Here is a 21316-nt window from a genome sequence, read left to right as displayed (position 1 = left end):
AGCTTTAAGGCATGCGTTACTGAATGGTGTACTGTAGTGACCTGGGAAAGGAAGAGAGGTATAAATTGTGTCAGTTAGCCACCCAGACAAAATGAAGCCATGTGGAAAATCAAATCTATTAAAGTATGAAGACTGTTATAAGCTGTTTGAAGCTGGCCATTCCTAAAGTTTGCTGCAGGAGTAAATGTTTGCTTCTTCTCCCAGATCTTTTTCACATGCCGTCTTATGAGACAGTGTACAGCATTTGATAAAAATCATCCTGTCACTAAGGACGCTTTTATCAGAAATGTTTATTGTCTCCGCTTTACCACCCATGTCCTGAAAGGTACTGCACATTTGTTAAATAAGCAAAAGGAAAGAGAACTTTACAGCTCAAGCCAGCTTGCAGAAACTCCAACAAATTCCAGAGCCATAAGGAATCAAAAAAGGGAAAGAGAAGGGGGAATTAGATTTATGAAGAGAAGGCCCTGCAAAAACATATATATTAGATTTTCTCTGTTTGGTTAGCCCACCATTAAATGCTTGGTTGGTGTGGATTTAGTATTGAGATTGAGCTGTTAATGGCAGACTGTGGCCATTGTCTTACAGTGTGCTTTAATAAATACAAGGAGGAAATCCATTTGGAAAGGAAATGAGTCCTCAGCTCTTGCAGCCCCTTCTCAGGCTCTGCCTTCACGCTGCCTCCCTCACTGTGGTGGTGGTATCTTGGTCACACAGGAGTGCCAACACCCATCTCACTCTGCCCAAAGCCTGGCTGTCCTGGCCCTGCGCTTTGGGTATATGAGTTCTTGTGCCTTGATTTTTCTCACCTGTAGAATGGGAATAATACCAGCCAGTCCCTAAAAGCATCAAGTAAGCACCCTAAGAGCATCAGCTATGATTACCAATATCTGCAGGACGCATTTCCTTTGTGCCTCAGGAATGGATCCCCTTCACTTGATTTGCTAGTTTTTAAAACTGATGACTGGTGAGCTATCAGGAAAAAATGTATCCTTGTCTTTTTTCCCTCTCATTGGTGGGTAAGCTCACGCGGGCCTGACATTCTCTGGATGGCAGACAATTGAATCTGCTGAGCAGCCGCCATGATGTCAAGCCTTAAGTCAACAGTGGCTAATGACGGCTCTGGGAAAAAACAACACCTTGATTCCTCAATTATGGTTTAAGAAGCCCTGGGAACGAGGGGCTCGCCAGTCATCCGCATCCTCTTTTGAAGCCAGCATAATGTGCTGTAGAAACAGGTCACTTCTGAACCGTTTGTCAGAGCAGGCCCCACAGTGTAATGGCTGTGCCCTTTGTGTGTTCCAGGAGGAAACTGAAGAGACATCCTCACAAGAGTCTGCGGAAGAGGATTAGGGGGCGCCAGCATTCAATTTCTACCTCAGCAGCAGTTGAATCTTTTGAAGGGAGAAGACACTGCAGTGACCACTTACTCTCTGTCGCCATGGTCTTTCCACTTTCATCTGGGGTCGGGGGTGGGGGGGAGGGGTGGGGGCGGGACGGGGGTGGGGGTGGGAGAAGTCACGTAACCTTAAAAAGGACTATATTAATCACCTTCTTTGTAATCCCTTCACGGTCCCAGGTTTAGTGAAAACTGCTGTAAACACAGGGGACACAGTTTTAACAATGCAACTTTTAATTACTGTTTTCTTTTTCCTTAACCTACTAATAGTTTGTGGATCTGATAAGCAGGAGTGGGTGGATGAGAAAATAACCTCTGAATCGGGTTTAGTCAATCACTGCACTGCATCCAAACCAGAAACGTGTCACCTACGTGACACCGGGCATTCCTCCAGGCCAGGCGTGGTGGGAAACACTGGCCACCTCAGACGCCACCCAGCCCGCTCAGTAGTGAAGCTTCTGTGTAGAACACCAAAGATAGGACTAGCTACTACTTCTCTCTTTTTCATATAACCTTGTAGACACTTACTTGATGATTTTTTTTAATTTTTACTTTTATTTCTAAATGAGACGAAATGCTGATGTATCCTTTCATCCAGCTTAACAAACCAGAAAAGGTGATGTTCACTTTTCAAAAAGGGAAGTACGCAAACTCTGATTGCCAACTCCTTTAGTTATGGATGCCGCCGCATATCTGCAGGAGTAATAAATTTACTCACAGCCCTTGTTTTTTTTTACTTTCAGGAACCCTCATCCGGGTAGAATCTACTTCCTACAGAGCCAAATGCCATTTAGCAATAAATCACACTTGTCAGCCTCAAAGCATTTTTAAGGAACCTAGACAAGTAAAATTATCCTCTTTGTAATTTAATGAAAAGGTACAACAGAATAATGAATGAGGAATTTAACCTGGATTACGAGGTGGGAGGAGCGAAATCCAAATTTCTTTTGCCATAGTTTATACTACAATTTAAAGGACGGAAAAAAAAAAAAGCAGGCTCTCTCTCCTATCTTTCTCTCTCTTCATTGTTTATCAGTTTCCGTGAAAGACCTAAATACCACTTACCTCAAATGAAGCTTATGTGTTACGTCAAGTAACACGTTTTGACATAGGATGATTGGATGAGGTGCTTGACCTCAGCTCACCACCTCTTCATTCAAACTGCACTTTTAGCCAGAGATGCAATACAAACCCACTGCTCAATACTACCTCTGAATGTTACAATTAATTTACAGTTTAGTACTTATTACATGCTGCTATACACAAGCAATGCAAGAAAAGAAAACGCAATGGGTAGGTGATACAAATCATCTACAGTTCTTTTTTGTCCACTTATTTACAGTTAAAGAAGCAGTCTCCTTACTGTGTTTCAGCATGGCTATGTATTTTTCTATGGGATTTTTTTTTATTAAAATTTTACAAATACTTGTTTCAGCTTCTCTGCTAGATTTTCTACATTAACTTGAATTTTTGTTTTTAACCAAGTCGCTCCTAGGTTCTTAAGGATAACTTTCCTCCATCACACTACACATCACACAAAATTTGACTGTAATGTTTAAATATTACCTTCCAAGTTTGTACCTCACATGAATTGTTTAAGGAAATGGACTAATTGACTTGCAAAGACCTACCTCCAGACTTCAAAAGGAATGAACTTGTTACTTGCAGCCTTCATTTTTGTCAATGTTTGAAATATTTCAGACTGCAGCTAACCCTCATCAAAACTATTTTTGTAAAAGGCTTTTTTGATAGAAAGGAACACGTTTTTACATACTTTTTGCAAATAAAATAAAGCCAACCTTCAAAGAAACTTGAAGCTTTGTAGGTGAGATGCAACAAGCTCAGCTTTTGCATGATGCAATCAAAAATATGTTTTGAAGATTAGTTGACTATGAAAAATGCTTGACAGATATTTTCATGTATTTTACACAAATGTGATTTTTGTAATATGTCTCAACCAGATTTATTTTAAACGCTTCTTATGTAGAGTTTTTATTCCTTTCTCTCCTAGTGAGTGTGCTGACTTTTTAACATGGTATTATCAACTGGGCCAAGAGGTAGCTTCTCATGACGGCTTGTGTCAGTCTGGCTTTTAGCACTGATGCCAAATGAAACTCAAAACCATCTCTCTTCCAGCCGCTTCAGGGAGGTCGTTTCAAAGACCACGTACCTCTCTGAGACGGGCTCACTGTTGTGAATCACCAAAGGAGCTATGGAGAGAATTAAAACCCAACAGTACTGTTAACTATGCATTTAATACGCAAATAAACAGTGGCTCATAAAAATGGAAGTCCCACTCCTTATCTTGGGTTGGGTCTTTTGAAACCTCACTGGCCAGCAACTGAAGCAGTTGCTCATGTTGGCCAAACTCAAAACACCCAGCAATTTCCATCTCTGATGAAGTTACTCTCTTATTTCCTATACGTTGTACAATCAAAACACACTACTACCTCTTAAGCCCCAGTATACCTCATTTTTCATACTGAAAAAAAGCTTGTGGCCAATGGAACAGTAAGAACATCATAAAATTTTTATATATATAGTTTATTTTTGTGGGAGATAAATTTTATAGGACTGTTCTTTGCTGTTGTTGGTCTCGGGCTAAGTAAGACTGGACATTTAACTTTTCTACCATTTCTGAAGTTAGGTATGTTTCCAGGAGAAAAGTATCAAGACGTTGAACTGCAGTTGACTTTCTCCCTGTTTCTTTGAGTGTCTTCTAACTTTGTTCTTCATGTAGAGTTGCTGTCTATGATTGTACTTTGAATCGCTTGCTTGTTGAAAATATTTCTCTAGTGGATTATCACTGTCTGTTCTGCACAATAAACATAACAGCCTCTGTGATCCCCCTGTGTTTTGATTCCTCCTCTTTGTCATGACTCCATTAAATGAGTAATAAAGTTTGGTCAAAACAGGTGAAGGAGAGAGACATTCACAAGTCATTTTGTTGTACCTCCTACACACCGTGCACCCACACCTCGCACACACCAATGTAAAGTTTTCAAGCACAGCTCTCTGAGGGTTCCCAACCCACAGATTCAACCAACCACAGATTCCCTAGAGCCGACTGCATAAAGTGATTTCATATAAGGAACTTGAGCGTTCTTGGATTTTGGTATTGGGGCTTTCTTGGTAACTCAGCTGGTAAAGAATTCTGCAATGCAAGAGACCCAGTTTCAATTCCTGGGTTGGGAAGATCCCTTGGAGAAGTGATAGGCTACCCACTCCAGTGTTCATGGGCTTTCCTGGTGGCTCAGATGGTACAGAATCCGCCTGCAATGCAAGAGACCTGGATTCAGTCCCTGGGTTGGGAAAATCCCCTGGAGGAGGGCATGGCAACCCACTCCAGTATTATGGCCTGAAGAATCCCCATGGACGAGGAGCCTGGCGGGCTGCAGTCCATGGGATTGCAAAGAGTCAGACACAACTGAGCCACTAAGCACAGCACAGGGATCAAACCCGTGCCCCCAGGATTCTGAGGGAAGGCTATATCAAACTCCTTGAATCAGCTGTCCTAAATCTACATTTCATAATCTGACGTTTAACTCCACCAAGACAATCTTCAAAGAAATGTAACGGAAGAATAATCATAGTTTAAAACAGAGTTTTCACTGAAGGCTTGCTTCTGCAAAGTTTGTAACTGACCTGTCAGTTATCTTTGAATTGATGTCTGTAGTGGGCCAACAGTTTGGTGAAAAGAATAAGAAATGAAAGTCACAGTGTCTGCCGAACAGGAATCTTTTTATTCTGTAACACCCATAAGCAGAGTCAGAATTATTCCACCAAGTTCATCTTTACACCTCTGTTGCCTTTTGGAAGTAAATACAGCATTTTTTAAAAGCTAAGTCCTCTAGGTTGTGCTGCCACCATTGTCACTACAGCCCTCTTTACTTAGCTTTTTAGGAAGCGCTTGCTCATTTTAAGAAACCTATCAGGAAATTTATTGTCCAACTTACTACTTCATTCCTTCATTTGTTTATTCTCATAGCCTATATTTTGTGAGTGCCTATTTTGTGCTTAAATCCAAGACCAAGAGGTCTTTCAAAATATTATCTCCTTGGAAAAAAAAATTATGCAGGTGCAGAAATGACAGGCAGCATGCAAAAAGAGCCAAATAAATTGTTTAGGCAACAAGTTGCAAGAATCTAGAGGAGGGAAAGCTGTTTCCTGCTGGAGTGGATCATTAATTAAACCTAATAATAGGACAAATGTATTTAATAGAATCCATATTTAGTCTCTTCATTTTTATTAATATAGAAAAGCAGATAAGAAAAAATTAATTCTTGAAAACAAAAATAAGCCAAGAGAGAATCTTTGACTTTAAAAGGGAAGACTAAAAAAGGACATATTATGTCCAGAATAGGATAAGTAGAAAAATGAGATTAAAAAATTTCCCATATTTTAGAGATGATGCTCATTAATGATCTCTTATTTAGGTTTCTTGTTAGAAAAGTTAAAAGTATTGCATTCACAAAATAAGTTGTACGCTTGTGAAAGTTATTAAGAAAGCTCTTAAGTTCAAATGTAAGTTCAAGGAGGGTATCCAAAAAAATCAACATATTCAAACATCAAAGGAGCCTCTAGTAGGTGAAAGTGTTTGTCACTCAAGCGTGTCTGACTCTCTGCGACCCTATGGGTTGTAGCCTGCCAGGCTCCTCTGACTATGGGATTCTTCAGGCAAGAATACTGGAGTGGGTGGCCATTTCCTTCTCCAGGAGATCTTCCAAACCCAGGAGTTGAATCTGCGTTTCCTGCACTGGCAGGCAGACTCTTTACCACTGAGCCACCTGGGAAGCCCCATTCCTGCCTACAAAGAGTCAAAACTTCTCATGAGGGAGCTAGACTCAGGGAGAGCTGTGTAAATAGAACCTTACCAAGTTACCCTGAAAGTGGCTGGAGGCATCTTGAACTTGCTGCCAATGTTAGGGACAAATCGTAGGTCCTCCCACAAAAGGGCTATAGCGCCACCATTAGAGACGGATCCCGGGCCTTCAGGGACAGTGAGTCTCAGCTGGGGTAGCATTTCATAAACAGTGGGGAGGGGAGTGTTCTAACAGGTCTGGCTGTGCTCCGCTCTGGTGAATTCAGGGATGGTAAGTGGTTTAGGTTTTCTTCTTTTAAGAAAAATATAGTCGCTCAGTCGTGTCTGACACTTTTCGACCCCATGGACTGCAGCTCACCAGGCTCCCCTGCCCATGAAATTCTCCAGGCAAGGAAACTGGAGTGGGTTGCCGTTCCCTTCTCCAGGGGATCTAACTGACTCAGAGACCGAACCTGGGTCTCCTGCACTGCAGACAGATTCTTTACTGTCTGAGCTGCCTGGGAAGCAATAAAAACAGCACTACAGAAAAAGTAACAATCTGGTCAGTGGGGAGAGATGCAAGCTGAGACTATAGGTTAGTGGATGAAGCTTCAGAAAAGGGAAGCCCGAGAGAGGAGACCAGGGCAGCATGAATGTGCTCCGTATCAAGTTTTATTTATGTAAGATTAAATTTTTTCTTGAACAGGAGTAATTCTTAAAGTTAGGCAAGGTCATCCTTGAGCAATTACTCTCAGATTTAAGAGATCTGGTCTAAAAGGGGAAGAGAAATTGAATCAAAACTACTTGTGAAATAAGAAATACACATGGGCAATGACCACAATCAAAAGGCAACAACAGAGGTGGTTTCGCCATCTATAATACTTGGCTCTCTGCTCTCTTCCTCAAGGAGGTGGGACATGGCTGAGTAAAATCCCCTGTCCCCACGCCCTTCATTCTGTACATTCGGGACTCCATCTACGCTAAGGCAGCCAAGTCCCAGTAGAGCCTATGGAAAAACCCCCAGTTTACAATAGATGATTCTTGTCCTCTGCCTCCAGGCCTGAGTCACAACCTTAAAAACGCCTCCACCCCAGTCATCCAGGAGTCATCCCTCCCTCACTCCTGCAAGCCTCCCAGCACCCTAATCCTCCCACTGTACTTGAACCAACCCCTTGTGATCTGTTAGTCCCATCTTTCCTTCTCTCATCTGATTAACTATTTTCTCACTTTTGAATTCCGTCTGTATTGTGGCTGCCCCAACCCTAGATTAGGCATATATTCTGAGAAACATGGAGTAACGATGTTTGAAAATGCTTCCATGTCAGAACCTGGATGCGGGGAGAGGCGGGTACATACGTAGAAAGAGACTTTCTGTCGGAGGAAAAATAGCAGATGCGGATCTAGCCCTAGTGGTCTGCTGCTGCTGAGAATCCAGAGAGACGGAGCAAAGAAGAGCCCTGTGACACACAGCCACGTCTCCCTGAATACTCCAAATCCCGGAAGCTCCAGTGACCTCCCAAGCCATGTCACTGACTGACATTTGCTGGACTGCAGGCCACGGCAGCTATGTCATAGAGGAATCTAGGGAAGGGAGTTGCCATTTAGACAGCACCACTCCAAAAGAGGGCTTCCCTGGTGGCTCAGGATTCTGCCCCCAGTGCAGGAGACCCAGGTTCAATCCTTGGGTCAAGAAGATCCCCTGGAGAAGGAAATGGCAACCCACTCCAGTATTCTTGCCTGGAGAATTCCATGGACAAAGGAGCCTTGTGGGCTAAAATCTATGGGGTCACAAAGAGTCAGATACAACTGAGCGACTAACACTTTCACTCCAAAAGATGCATGTAGTTCAACCCATTTGCAAAAATGGTGATGACCAGGGACACAGGACAAGACATCCCATTGCCCCATATGATGCAAGAGGTGCGGACTCTGGACCTAGACTGCCTGGGTTTGAATCCTGTCTCTGTCACTAATTCGCAAGTCACATAACTATTTTGGAATCAATTTTTTCATTTTTAAACAGAAATACTAACAGTATATATCTAAAAACATTTGTTGGGGAAGTTCCCTGATGCCCTGGTTAGGTCTTGGTGCTTTCATTGCCATGGCCTGGGTTTAGTCCCTGGTTGGGGAACAGAGATCCCACAAGCTATACAGCATGGTCGAAAAAAAAAACAAAAAAGGCATCATTGTAACGATTCAATAAGCCAATATAGGTGAAATGCTGAACAGCATTCAGCACATAGAAGATGCTATAAAGGATTGGTTCTTCTTTCTGTTATCCAGCCTCTGGCTGCAGGGTGGGCATGAAACTAGCATGTTTTCCTCCAGAACTTAGAGGAAAACAATGGGATATCTTGTCATCCTGTGTCCTTGGTCATCACCACCTTTGCAAGGGGGCTATTTGATCTTTGCACACAAGAATATCCACATTGTCCAAAATATATCAAAGACTTCAACCCCATTTTGGTTGTATATTCAATGCATGAAAATCATTAATATAACTACAGACTCCTTTTCCCCTATTGCCATTTGCATTGTATTTGATCTCAATGGATTTGGTTGCTTAAAGCAATCATCCCTTGAAAAGTCAGCAAGATGCAAATTGCCTGCATTATAGCAATGGTCTTAGGGCTACCCTTGTGGCTCAGCTGGTAAAGAATCTGCCTGCAATGCAAGAGACCTGGGTTTGATTCCTGGGTTGGGAAGATGCCCTAGAGAAGGGAATGGCTACCCACTCCGGTATTCTGGCCTAGAGAATTCCATGAACTGTATAGTCCATGGGGTCGCAAAGAGTCAGACACAACTGAGCAACTTTCACTTTCATTTTAGGGGTCCCTGATGCCCTGCTGCTTCATTGGCTTGTGGGGTTACTCACTTTCTGCCGTTCAGTCCAGCCCTCAGGCCTGGCTGCTCCAGACTCCTGATATTGTTCTTGGTTGGAAGGATCACAGTGTTGGAGGAGGGACCTTTGTGGGGGTCTTCCTCCTCCAAGATCTTAGCACCTAACTCCAGTTCTTCCTCCAGATCCCAGCCTCCAGCTGTAGCCCCTTGCTTAATGTTGTTGTTCAGTCGCTCAATCATGTCTGCTGCTGCAACGCCGCGGACTGCAGCATGCCAGGCTTCCCTGTCCTTCACTATCTCCCAGAGTTTGCTCAAACTCACATCCAGTGAGTTGGTGATGCCATCCAGCTATCTCACCCTCTGTCGTTCCCTTCTCTTGCCCTCAGTCTTTCCCCAAATCAGGGTCTTTTCCAGTGAGCTGGCTCTTCCCATCAGGTGGCCCAAGTATTGCAGCTTCAGCTTCTGCATCAGTCCTGCTGCTGCTGCTGCTAAGTCACTTCAGTCGTGTCCGACTCTGTGTGACCCCAGAGACGGCAGCCCACCAGGCTCCCCCATTCCTGGGATTCTCCAGGCAAGAACACGAGTGGGTTGCCATTTCCTTCTCCAATGCATGAAAGTGAAAAGTGAAAGTGAAGTTGCTCAGTCGTGTCCGACTCTGTGCCACCCCATGGACAGCAGCCCACCAGGCTCCTCCATCCATGGGATTTGCCGGGCAAGAGTACCGGAGTGGGGTGCCAGTGCCTTCTCCGGCATCAGTCCTTCTAGTGAATTTTCAGGATTGATTTCCTTTAGGACCGCCTGCTTAATGAGACTACACTAAATACGCTTCTGCAGCCGGTCTTTGCCCCTCGCCTGTTCATCCGCATTCAAGAATGCCACCTCACTGTGTTCCTCTTCCATAGACCTCTGTTTCCACTTAGAGTCCCCTTTGCCTGAGGATACTATTCTCCTTCGACCAGCTGAGAATAACTGACAGCTTAGTGGAATACTAGAAGAAAGAGGAAACAAGGAGATTTCCCCTGCTTGCAATTTTCCCTGATGACTGAACTGTAGGTGTTAGTGAGAAGAGCCAGCCCCATGTGAAACATGAAATTTGTGATGGACCAAAGAAAAGTGCAACTGGACTTCCAGAAGGGATAACAGATCCAGGAGAGGGAAAAACAGCGGCTGCTTGTTTCCATGGTACAGCCAGCACTGCTCACTGAAAAACCAGAAAGTGAGGTGAGGTCAATGTGAGTAAAGGTCTCTAAAGTCACATACTGTATTATCAGCATGAATGGAAGAGAGGTACCCTTAGAGCTGCCAATCAGGTGGTGGGTTTTGCCAGAAGGAACAAGAAGGAAAACTTGCTTCAGGGCACTGAGATATTGCTATTTCTGATCACGGCATAATTTGACCTACCTTGTGGCTCAGCTGGTAAAGAATCCGCCTGCAATCCAGCAGACCTGGGTTCAATCCCTGGGTTGGGAAGATCCTCTGAAGGAGGGCATGGCAACCCACTCTAGGATTCTTGCCTGGAGAATCCCCATGGACAGAAGAGTTTGGCAGGCTACAGTCCATGTGGTCACAAAGAATTGGACATAACTGAGCATTGAAGATTATCTGAACTCAACTATTCATCCCATTCATCAATCTAAGAATATAGTTCTGGGGTCTATGTATATGAACTCTAACAGATTTCAAGGATTTTCTAAACGGTAGTAAGCAAGCTGGCTGTGGGACCCAGGACATTCTGTGGGGCCACCAGAGTTTAAAGTCCCATTCCTTTATCTTTGGTCACCAAATCTGTAGACTCAAAGAATTTTCCTGTGGCCTTGTACTCAAATCAGGCAGTTGGCAGGCTGATGTATGGTCATTATTTATTACAATGGGATACATTTGGCCATAAAACAATTATATTCAGCCCAATCCCCAGCCAATTTAATACTGTCACGGAAAATAAAACCTGCAATTCAACCAGCTAATGAAAATGTAAAACTTTCACAAGTCCACAGGTATATTGCACTGCCTGTTCAACTTCTGCTGAAGAAACCTTGCTAGTACAAAGAAATTCAAATACCTTTTTTGTTTTTTGATGATGACTTGTGGCTTGAGGGATCTTAATTCCTACCAGGGATTGAACCCAGGCCTTCACAGTGAAAGTGCAGAATTGTCACTTCAGTCATGTCTGACTCTGTGACCCTGTAACTGCAGCCCACCAGGCTCCTCTGTCCATGGGGATTCTCCAGGCAAGAATACTGGAGTGGGTTTCCATGTCCTCCTCCAGGGGATCTTCCCGACCCAGGGATCAAGCCCGCATCTCCTGCATTGTAGCAGATTCTTTACCGCTGAGCCACTAGGGAAGAAGCCCCTTACTACTAGACCATCAGGGAAGTCCCTCAAATACATCTTAAATGTGGCTGCTTTCCTCCATCTCTGTTGCCACTTCTACAGTCCAAGCCCTGAACCCCTCTTTACGCTCTGGCTGGGTAGTCTCACTGCCTGCCTCAATTTTTTCCATCCTCAGTAAGTGTGATCTTTCTAAAACCACAAGTCTCATCACAAATCTAATGCTTGCAGGTAAAATTCAAAGCCTCTCTCCAATGACCAGAATCAAGTGACATGGTCCGGCTCCTGCTTCCTTCTCCAGCCTGAGCTCTCACCAGCATTCCCCACCTGGTGCCCCCCATCCTCACTCCACTGGCCTTCCTAGGAGGCTTGGGATGCACCATTCTTTTTTCTATCATTTTAAGACCCCTCTCACAGGCTCCAGTACCCTCTGCCTGAAATTCTTTCCTCCTGGACCCTTTTCCACCCTGACGAACCTCCTCCTTGCTCTTCAAGTCTCAGTTTATTGATTTATTTTTATTTTTTGGAGTATAGTTCTTTTACAACGTTATGGTAGTTTCTGCTGTATAGCAAAGTGAATTAGCCCAAGTCTCAGTTGAAATATTATTCTAGGGGCCTTTCTCCTTGCCCACAATTCTCCACTCAGTCAGGTCTTCTGTATATTCTCGAAACACTCTGGACTTCTCCCTGGTAGCAATTCCTGCAACCGTCAGTAAGCTTTGTGTAACTTGCCATGCCCTCCTTCAGAGGATCTTCCCAACCCAGGGATTGAACCCAGGTCTGCTGGATTGCAGGCGGATTCTTTACCAGCTGAGCCACAAGGTAGGTCAAAATATGCCGTGATCAGAAATAGCAATATCTCAGTGCCCTGAAGCAAGTTTTCTTTCTTGTCCCTTCTGGCAAAACCCACCACCTGATTGGCAACTCTAAGGGTACCTCTCTTCCATTCATGCTGATAATAAAGTATGTGACTTTAGAGACGTTTACTCACATTGACCTCACCTCACTTTCTGGTTTTTCAGTGAGCATTGCTGGCTGTACCACAGAAACAAGGCAGAGGGTGAGGGAAGATCTGTCTCATCATATTTGCATGCCTAGCCCCTAGCACAGCAGCCCCTCCCACTGATTTGCATGATGAATCAGCCACATGGTGTCTCTATTGGGCATCTGTTCGGTGAGTAGAGCTGACTCTGAGCAGACCACCCAGTAGAGACCCACAGTCTCCCTCAGAGCCTTTCCGGGCTCTCTCCTGTCCTCTGGGCCCCTGCTGACCTTCATTCAGACCTCATTTTCCTCCTCTGCCCAGGATTCTGTACCCAACGCCCCTCCCCTGTGGTCTCCCCACCTCTCCCTCAACACATCCAATACAGTCTTTCCTTCACTCCATTTCTGTCAGCTCAACTTAGGGCCAGTGTGTTCATTTTGAAAACACCAACTGGTAAGCAAGTGAGTTAACAACGGCTGCTTCCCAGAAAAACAGCAAACACCAAACACCACGTCTCAGGCACAGTACGAACTTGAAGCAGACAGGGGTTGCTTAAACTACTTGGTCTCTATTTTACTTTCCTCTGGCAACAGGACTCCATTTTTTATTTATTTTTAAATTGGGGGGGGGGGCGGGGAGGAAATTCCTCTCCTTCACTCTCAGCCTCTGAGATTCCTCTGGTGGCAGGGGAGAGCATGTGACTTAGGCTAAGCCAGTTGATATATTTTGACCCTCTGATTGGTTCAGACACATGATCCAAGGCAAACCCATGAGATTTCATGTCAGCACCTTTCTGAGACTAACTAGTAAAGTGAGTCTCTTTCTCTGGTGGGATTAAAGCTGGTAGGATGCATGCCTGTAACTTCTAAGGACAGGGTGGGGAGCAGGAAAGGCATGTTGCCACAGCATGGGATGGGCTTGTCTGAGGATGAAACCCATGCAGAGGACACCAGAGGCCAGATCTGGAGGAAGTTCAAGTGTGGAAGACATTATTTGAGCCTATTTGTGCCTAAAGGCTAAAAACGTTTCTTCTTTACTTGAAGAATATCAGATTTGGTTTTTTCTCACTTTTACCCAGGAGAATCCTGACTATGACATAAATTAAAGAGTAAAGAAATGGTAAAGCAATTATACTCCAATAATGTGTGTGTGTGTATATATATATATATATATATATATATACACACTTCAGTTGCTCAGTCGTGTCCAACTCTTTGCGACCCCATGAATCAGAGCATGCCAGGCCTCCCTGTCCATCACCAACTCCTGGAGTTCACTCAGACTCACGTCCATCGAGTCAGTGATGCCATCCAGCCATCTCATCCTCTGTCGTCCCCTTCTCCTCTGCCCCCAATCCCTCACAGCATCAGAGTCATTTCCAATGAGTCAACTCTTCTCATGAGGTGGCCAAAGTACTGGAGTCTCAGCTTTAGCATCATTCCTTCCAAAGAAATCCCAGGGTTGACCTCCTTCAGAATGGACTGGTTGGATCTCCTTGCAGTCCAAGGGACTCTCAAGAGTCTTCTCCAACACCACACTTCAAAAGCATCAATTCTTCAGCGCTCTGCCTTCTTCACAGTCCAACTCTCACATCTATACATGACCACAGGAAAAACCATAGCCTTGACTAGACAGACCTTAGTCGGCAAAGTAATGTCTCTGCTTTTGAATATACTATCTAGGTTGGTCATAACTTTTCTTCCAAGCAGTAAGCGTCTTTTAATTTCATGGCTGCAATCACCATCTGCAGTGATTTTGGAGCCCAAAAAAATAAAGTCTGACACTGTTTCCACTGTTTCCCCATCTATTTGCCATGAAGTGATGGGACCAGATGCCATGATCTTTGTTTTCTGAATGTTGAGCTTTAAGCCAACTTTTTCACTCTCCTCTTTCACTTTCATCAAGAGGCCATTTAGTTCCTCTTCACTTTCTGCCATAAGGGTGGTGTCAACTGCATATCTGAGGTTATTGATATTTCTCCCGGCAATCTTGATTCCAGCTTGTGCTTCTTCCAGTCCAGAGTTTCTCATGATGTACTCTGCATAGAAGTTAAATAAGCAGGGTGACAATATACAGCCTTGACGTACTCCTTTTCCTATTTGGAACCAGTCTGTTGTTCCATGTCCAGTTCTAACTGTTGCTTCCTGACCTGCATATAGGTTTCTCAAGAGGCAGATCAGGTGGTCTGGTATTCCCATCTCTTTCAGAATTTTCCACCGTTTATTGTGATCCACACAGTCAAAGGCTTTGGCATAGTCAATAAAGCAGAAAGAGATGTTTTTCCGGAACTCTCTTGCTTTTTCCATGATCCAGCAGATGTTGGCAATTTGATCTCTGGTTCCTCTGCTTTTTCTAAAACCAGCTTGAACATTAGGAAGTTCACAGTTCGCATTTTGCTGAAGCCTGGCTTGGAGAATTTTGAGCATTCCTTTCCTAGCGTGTGAAATGAGTGCAATTGTGTGGTAGTTTGAGCATTCTTTGGCATTGCCTTTCTTTGGGATTGGAATGAAAACTGACCTTTTCCAGTCCTGTGGCCACTGCTGAGTTTTCCAAATGTGCTGGCATATTGAGTGCAGCACTTTCACAGCATCATCTTTCAGGGTTTGAAACAGCTCAACTGGAATTCCATCACCTCCACTAGCTTTGTTTGTAGTGATGCTTTCTAAGGCCCTCTTGACTTCACATTCCAGGATGTCTGGCTCTAGATTAGTGATCACAGCATCATGATTATCTGGGTTGTGAAGATCTTTTTTGTACAGTTCTTCTGTGTATTCTTGCCACCTCTTCTTAATATCTTCTGCTTCTGTTAGGTCCATACCATTTCTGTCCTTTATCGAGCCCATCTTTGCATGAAATGTTCCCTTGGTATCTCTAATTTTCTTGAAGAGATCTCTAGTCTTTCCCATTCTGTTCTTTTCCTTTATTTCTTCGCATTGATCACTGAAGAAGGCTTTCTTATCTCTTCTTGCTAGTCGCTGGAACTCTGCATTCAGATGCTTATATCTTTCCTTTTCTCCTTTGCTTTTCGCCTCTCTTCTTTTCACAGCTATTTGTAAGGCCTCCCCAGACAGCCATTTTGCTTTCTTGCATTTCTTTTCCATGGGGATGGTCTTGATCCCTCTCTCCTGTACAATGTCACGAACCTCATTCCATAGTTTATCAGGCACTCTATCTATCAGATCTAGGCTCTTAAATCTATTTCTCACTTCCACTGTATAATCATAAGGGATTTGATTTAGGTCATACCTGAATGGTCTAGTGGTTTTCCCTACTTTCTTCAATTGAGTCTGAATTTGGTAATAAGGAGTTCATGATCTGAGCCACAGTCAGCTCCTGGTCTTGTTTTTGCTGACTGTATAGAGCTTCTCCATCTTTGGCTGCAAAGAATATAATCAGTCTGATTTCGGTGTTGACTATCTGGTGATGTCCACGTGTAGAGTCTTCTCTTGTGTTGTTGGAAGAGGGTGTTTGCTATGACCAGTGCATTTTCTTGGCAAAACTGTATTAGTCTTTGCCCTGCTTTATTCCGCATTCCAAGGCCAAATTTGCCTGTTACTCCAGATGTTTCTTGACTTCCTACTTTTGCATTCCAGTCCCCTATAAGGAAAAGGACAATTTTGGGGGGTGTTAGTTCTAAAAGGTCTTGTAGGTCTTCATAAAACCATTCAACTTCAGCTTCTTCAGTGTTACTGGTTGGGGCATAGACTTGGATAACTGTGATATTGAATGGTTTGCCTTGGAAACAAACATAGATCATTCTGTCATTTTTGAGATCGCATCCAAGTACTGCATTTCGGACTCTTTTGTTGACCATGATGGCGACTCCATTTCTTCTGAGGGATTCCTGCCCGCAGTAGTAGATATAATGGTCATCTGAGTTAAATTCACCCATTCCAGTCCATTTTAGTTTGCTGATTCCTAGAATGTCAATGTTTACTCTTGCCATCTCTTGTTTGACCACTTTCAATTTGCCTTGATTCATGGACCTGACATTCCAGGTTCCTATGCAATATTGCTCTTTACAGCGTCAGACCTTGCCTCTATCACCAGTCACATCCACAGCTGGGTATTGTTTTTGCTTTGGCTCCATCCCTTCATTCTTTCTGGAGTTATTTCTCCACTGATCTCCTGTAGCGTGTTGGGCACTTACTGACATGGGGAGTTCCTCTTTCAGTATCCTATCATTTTGCCTTTTCATACTGTTCATGGGGTTCTCAAGGCAAGAATACTGAAGTGGTTTGCCATTCCCTTCTCCAGTGGACCACATTCTGTCAGACCTCTCCACCATGACCCGCCCATCTTGGGTTGCCCGGTGGGCATGGCTTGGTTTCATTGAGTTAGACAAGGCTGTGGTCCTAGTGTGATTAGATTGACTAGTTTTCTGTGAGTATGGTTTCAGTGTGTCTGCCCTCTGATGCCCTCTTGCAACACCTACCATCTTACTTGGGTTTCTCTTACCTTGGGCATGGGTTATCTCTTCATGGCTGCTCCAGCAAAGCACAGCTGCTGCTCCTTACCTTGGATGAGGGGTATCTCCTTACTGCCGCCCTTCCTGACCTTCAACGTGGGATAGCTCCTCTAGGCCCTCCTGCGCCCACGCAGCCACCGCTCCTTGGTTTGCTCCTCCCGGCAGCTGTCCCTGGCCTCAGGCATATGGTGGCTCCTCCCGGCTGCCATCCCTGGCCTCGGGCGTGGGGTGGCTCCTCCTGGCCGCCCCTGGCCTCGGACGCATGGTAGCTCCTCTCAGCCACCGCCCCTGACCTCGGATGCAGGGTAGCTCCTCCCGGCCTCTGCCCCTGACCTCAGACTTGGGTAGCTCCTCTTGGCCACCCGCGCTTAGTGCGCTGGGTCACAGCTGGCATATATATGAGATGGCTGGATGGCATATATATGAGATGGCTGGATGGCATCACGGACTCGATGGACGTGGGTCTGAGTGAACTCCGGGAGATGGTGATGGACAGGGAGGCCTGGCACGCTGCGATTCATGCGGTCGCAGAGTCGGACACGACTGAGCAACTGAATTAAATTGAATTGAATATATATATATATATATTTAAATATTTAAATAATTAAATATTTAAATAATTATATATATATAATTAAAAAGTGAAGAAATGAATGAACACAAAGAAAGTCAGCAGACATGACCTGTAGAAGGCCTTGATTCTTGTGGTTCTACCAGCCTCAGCGTGTGAAACCCTGGACGAAATTCTGAATTTCAGTTTCCTTATCTACAGACTGAGGAAGCTGGTTGGACTAGATCTTTAATATTCTTTCTAAGTTTAAAATTCTAGGATTCTGTGATAGCAAGATGTCCATAGAATCTAAAGGCAAAAGAATTAGTTCCAAGTGCTGAGAATTTGGAATAAGAGCCCATAAAGAAAACAGTACTGGATCAGGAGAGGCTCTTCCTGGTCTTCCCACAGTTCACGTGTGCAGGGCTTCCTATTACACTTCCAGGTTAGAGAAACAAGGAACTTCTCCTACTGGTAATAGAACCTACTAGAGTATGAAGCCAATAAATAGAAAAATAGCAACCTCATAGTGGTGGAGTTTCGTGAGGTAGCTTGTTTATTTCACAGTCACTGCAGGTGTGTGTGTGTGTGTATGTATAACTTACATACATAAATAATATATATAAATATACATTTAACTTTAAGTTAAACATTGTGGGAGATATGTCCTTCCTTAAATTTAAGATAATATAAAAATAGAGTCATTCATAATTAAACATTAATAATAATATACAATTCCTATTAGGGTCTAGTAAACAAAGTAGAAGGGCTTCCCTGATAGCTCAGCTGGTAAAGAATCTGCCTGCCATCCAGGAGACCCTGGTTCGATTCCTGGGTTGGGAAGATCTGCTGGAGAAGGGGTAGGATACCCAGTCCAGTATCTTGGCGTGGAGAATTCCATGGACTGTACAGTCCATGGGGTTGCAAAGAGTTGGACACAACTGAGCAGCTTTCTCTTCATTTCAAACAAAGTAGAGCGAGCAAAGAAAGTAAATGAAACATCACTTATTATCACCTGAAGAGCCTAAGCCACTCCATTTTGTTAAAGAAGACTCCATTTTGTAAAAATTCCCGGAAAAGAGCTTTTTGGAAATCCCCTGACCTCACCCCACCACCTGCGAGCCAATCAGATCCCAGATCAGGATCTCCTGACTTTATGTTCAGGACTTATGAGCTGCCCAGGAAATTCGAATTAAGCCGGGGAAATGGGAACCAATCAGAACCCGTGGCCAGCCCGGGAAATGAAAACCAATCAGAACCCAACACCTAACCCTTCGACAGAAGGTAACCAATTAGATGTCTCCCAACCCAGAAATTCCCGTTTTTCTAATTTTTCCCGCGAGAATACCCTATATAAGCAATCTAACCCAGAGTTCAGGGCTCCTCTCCTTAGCCGCCACGTCAGTAACGGTGGGAGCCCCAACTCGAGCTTGGTAATAAAAACTTTCTTGCTTTTGCATCGGATATCGGCTCCCTGGTGGTCATTGGGAGATTTCGCGACTTGGGCATAACACACCCAGAGATGAATGAAAGATAATGTGGCTATTATACTGATAATAGATTTGGAACAAACTCTTTCAACTTGTAACTAAATATGTCTCTGGAACACCATTCAGGTCAAAGATATACTCTGTTTAACAAAAGTACTTTTCTTACAAAAGGAACACTTGCTATGTGAAAAGAGAAACTGAACCAGAGGCTAATCTCACATAAATCAAAAAATTCTCCCATAAGTATTATTAATAGTATCTTAATTTATCATTTTCCCTCAGAGTTACATAGACTGAAAACCTAGCATCGCAGATAAAACACATAAGCCATCAAAGTAGAAAATTTTTGTTCTTCTGTTTTTCTCTTTGATTTGTTATTTCTTTACCGGTCACATATTGGAACTAAAAAATGAAATCTTGTCTAATTTCTCAATAGCCAGATAATGATCTTAAACAATTATCTTTCAAATAGCCTTAGATTAAAATTTTAGAACCACCTTCACTTTCAACTTTTTCCTGTCATTTGAAAGGGCATTCCATGCATATTAGGTCTGGTCCAGTAGAGAGCCATAGAAAAGGCATGGAATAACTATGATGCCTCTAGAGGCTTTTAAGCCTCAGCTGAGGAGACGAGAGAATAGGAGAGGGAGGGGACTGTATTGAAGCATTTTCACATCAAATAATTCAGAACCAGGTCTCATGAGTGATAAGGTAAGTTCAATTTTCAATGTGATCTTTGTTAACTATTATTCAAAGCCTCTGAAGAAACAGGAAAAAAGAACAACTGTCTCTCACCTATTTGTCAAGCCATAAATAAGAGGCTAGGTTATAGCATGTAGTGCAAACCGTTTTGAAAGTTTTTTACTTTTTTTCTTTCATGGGGCTATAAAATTATATAGTGCATTCTCAACTTAGGAACTTGCTAGAGGAAAAGAGCTTAGGAAATATTCATTTCCTACAGAACACAGGATGTAGGCACAGCCTTCTCGGTATCTCTTGTTCCCTTAACTTCTGGATTTAGGCCAAGATTATTCAACTCATTAGCCTTTGACTCAGTAATTGTTAAGCACAGCTGTGTAGTTGTCTTGGTTATTATTTTTCATACATAAACAGTATGTGCAACCTAAAGTGGGACTGTACACAGTGACGGTGGCTTTCATTCCTTCGTTTACTCTTTCATTCATCAAGTGGTTATTGAGCACCTTCTGTGTACCGGGGCACTACATCGTGTGGTGGGGCTGGCAAGACAAAGAGTTCAGTCTCTGTGTCTAGGGACCGTGAGGGCCAGCAGTGCAGACTGAGAGTAAATGACAGCAACAATGTAATCTATGGAGTCAAAGTCAGAGGGGTCCTCCAGGATCCCCAGGAGGTGGAGGGTCCCCATCGGGTGGGGTCATTGTTGAGACAGGCTTCTCCAGGGGCACCACTCAACTGAAGCATGAGAGGTGGAAAGGAGTTTAGCCAAGCAAAAGAGGGAAAGGGTGGGAGGGGGCTGCTCCCACAAGATCCAGGAGCCACCGAGGAAGCCCTCAGAAGATCCAGAGCACAGCCTAAACACCAGAAACAGCCAGATGACAGCACTGCGCTAAAATAACCTTTGTTAAACAACTACCAAGGTTTCGATTTCATCTCTGGAATGACGAAGAGTGACTTGCAGAGGTGACGGCTCCGTGTGTTCCTGAGCTAGTGATGGATGGCATCACAGCAGAATATCTGGGCACAGACGGGAGGAAGCAGATCAGAGCTGAGGCCCAGAAATGACTGTCAGAAGCCATCTCATGTTGTGAAAATCTCGTAAATTTCCTGAAACAAAGCTCACTTACATTTCAGATGAACAGACTGAAAGAGAAATGAGGAAAGGAAAGAAGGGTGGAGGGAAAGCCACCAGACGACATAGACAGATGTGTCTAAAAGAGCTTATGCACAATTTTTCTTTCAATTTCTACAGTTCCTGTTGACAGGTGCTTTTTCAGTTCTACAAGGATTTCCTACTAAATAAAAACTTTTAAAAATTATTGCATGATGCTTTTTTTCTTGCATTTTAAAGACATGAGGCACATCAAATTCGTATCTTTGTTATGATGATTGAGAAACAGAATTTATTCGATTGAGATTAGGTTACTAAATATTTATATTTGGGGATTGAGGGTTTTTTTCTATTTTTATGTTGAATCCAGATGTTTTCAGTTTGCGTAAAATGACAACAGATATGTGTAATGCCTTCTTCAATAATTCATATAAATCTCTGCACAATGCCTAGCATATAATAAGTGCTCAATAAATGTTAGCTATTATTACTGTTGAAATATGTTTACAGTAAATAAATAAAAAATGTTTCCTAAGATATATACACTCTTTTAAAAAACAAACAGTACAGACACATGGTGAAAAAAGCAAGTAATTTTCAAAAGCTTGTAATGAAGATCAACAGCAGTTTGCCTCTTCCCCCTC

General features: G+C 43.4%; 1 protein-coding gene across 1 annotated transcript in view; it reads left to right on the top strand.

Moving 5' to 3' along the window:
- HMGA2 (high mobility group AT-hook 2) overlaps positions 1 to 2391 on the top strand; it is a 145226-nt gene extending 142835 nt beyond the window's left edge. Inside the window, exon 5 of the mRNA XM_069580959.1 lies at positions 1306 to 2391. Coding sequence (XP_069437060.1) covers positions 1306 to 1353 — 48 coding nt within the window. The 3' untranslated portion in view covers positions 1354 to 2391. The remainder of the gene's footprint in view (positions 1 to 1305) is intronic.
- The last annotated feature ends 18925 nt before the right edge of the window (positions 2392 to 21316 follow it).

The sequence above is a fragment of the Ovis canadensis genome, chromosome 3, assembly GCF_042477335.2.
Source record: "Ovis canadensis isolate MfBH-ARS-UI-01 breed Bighorn chromosome 3, ARS-UI_OviCan_v2, whole genome shotgun sequence".
NCBI classification, from domain to species: domain Eukaryota; kingdom Metazoa; phylum Chordata; class Mammalia; order Artiodactyla; family Bovidae; genus Ovis; species Ovis canadensis.
The sequence above is the reverse complement of the archived record's forward strand: the minus strand, read 5'-3'. Positions and strand labels throughout refer to the sequence as shown.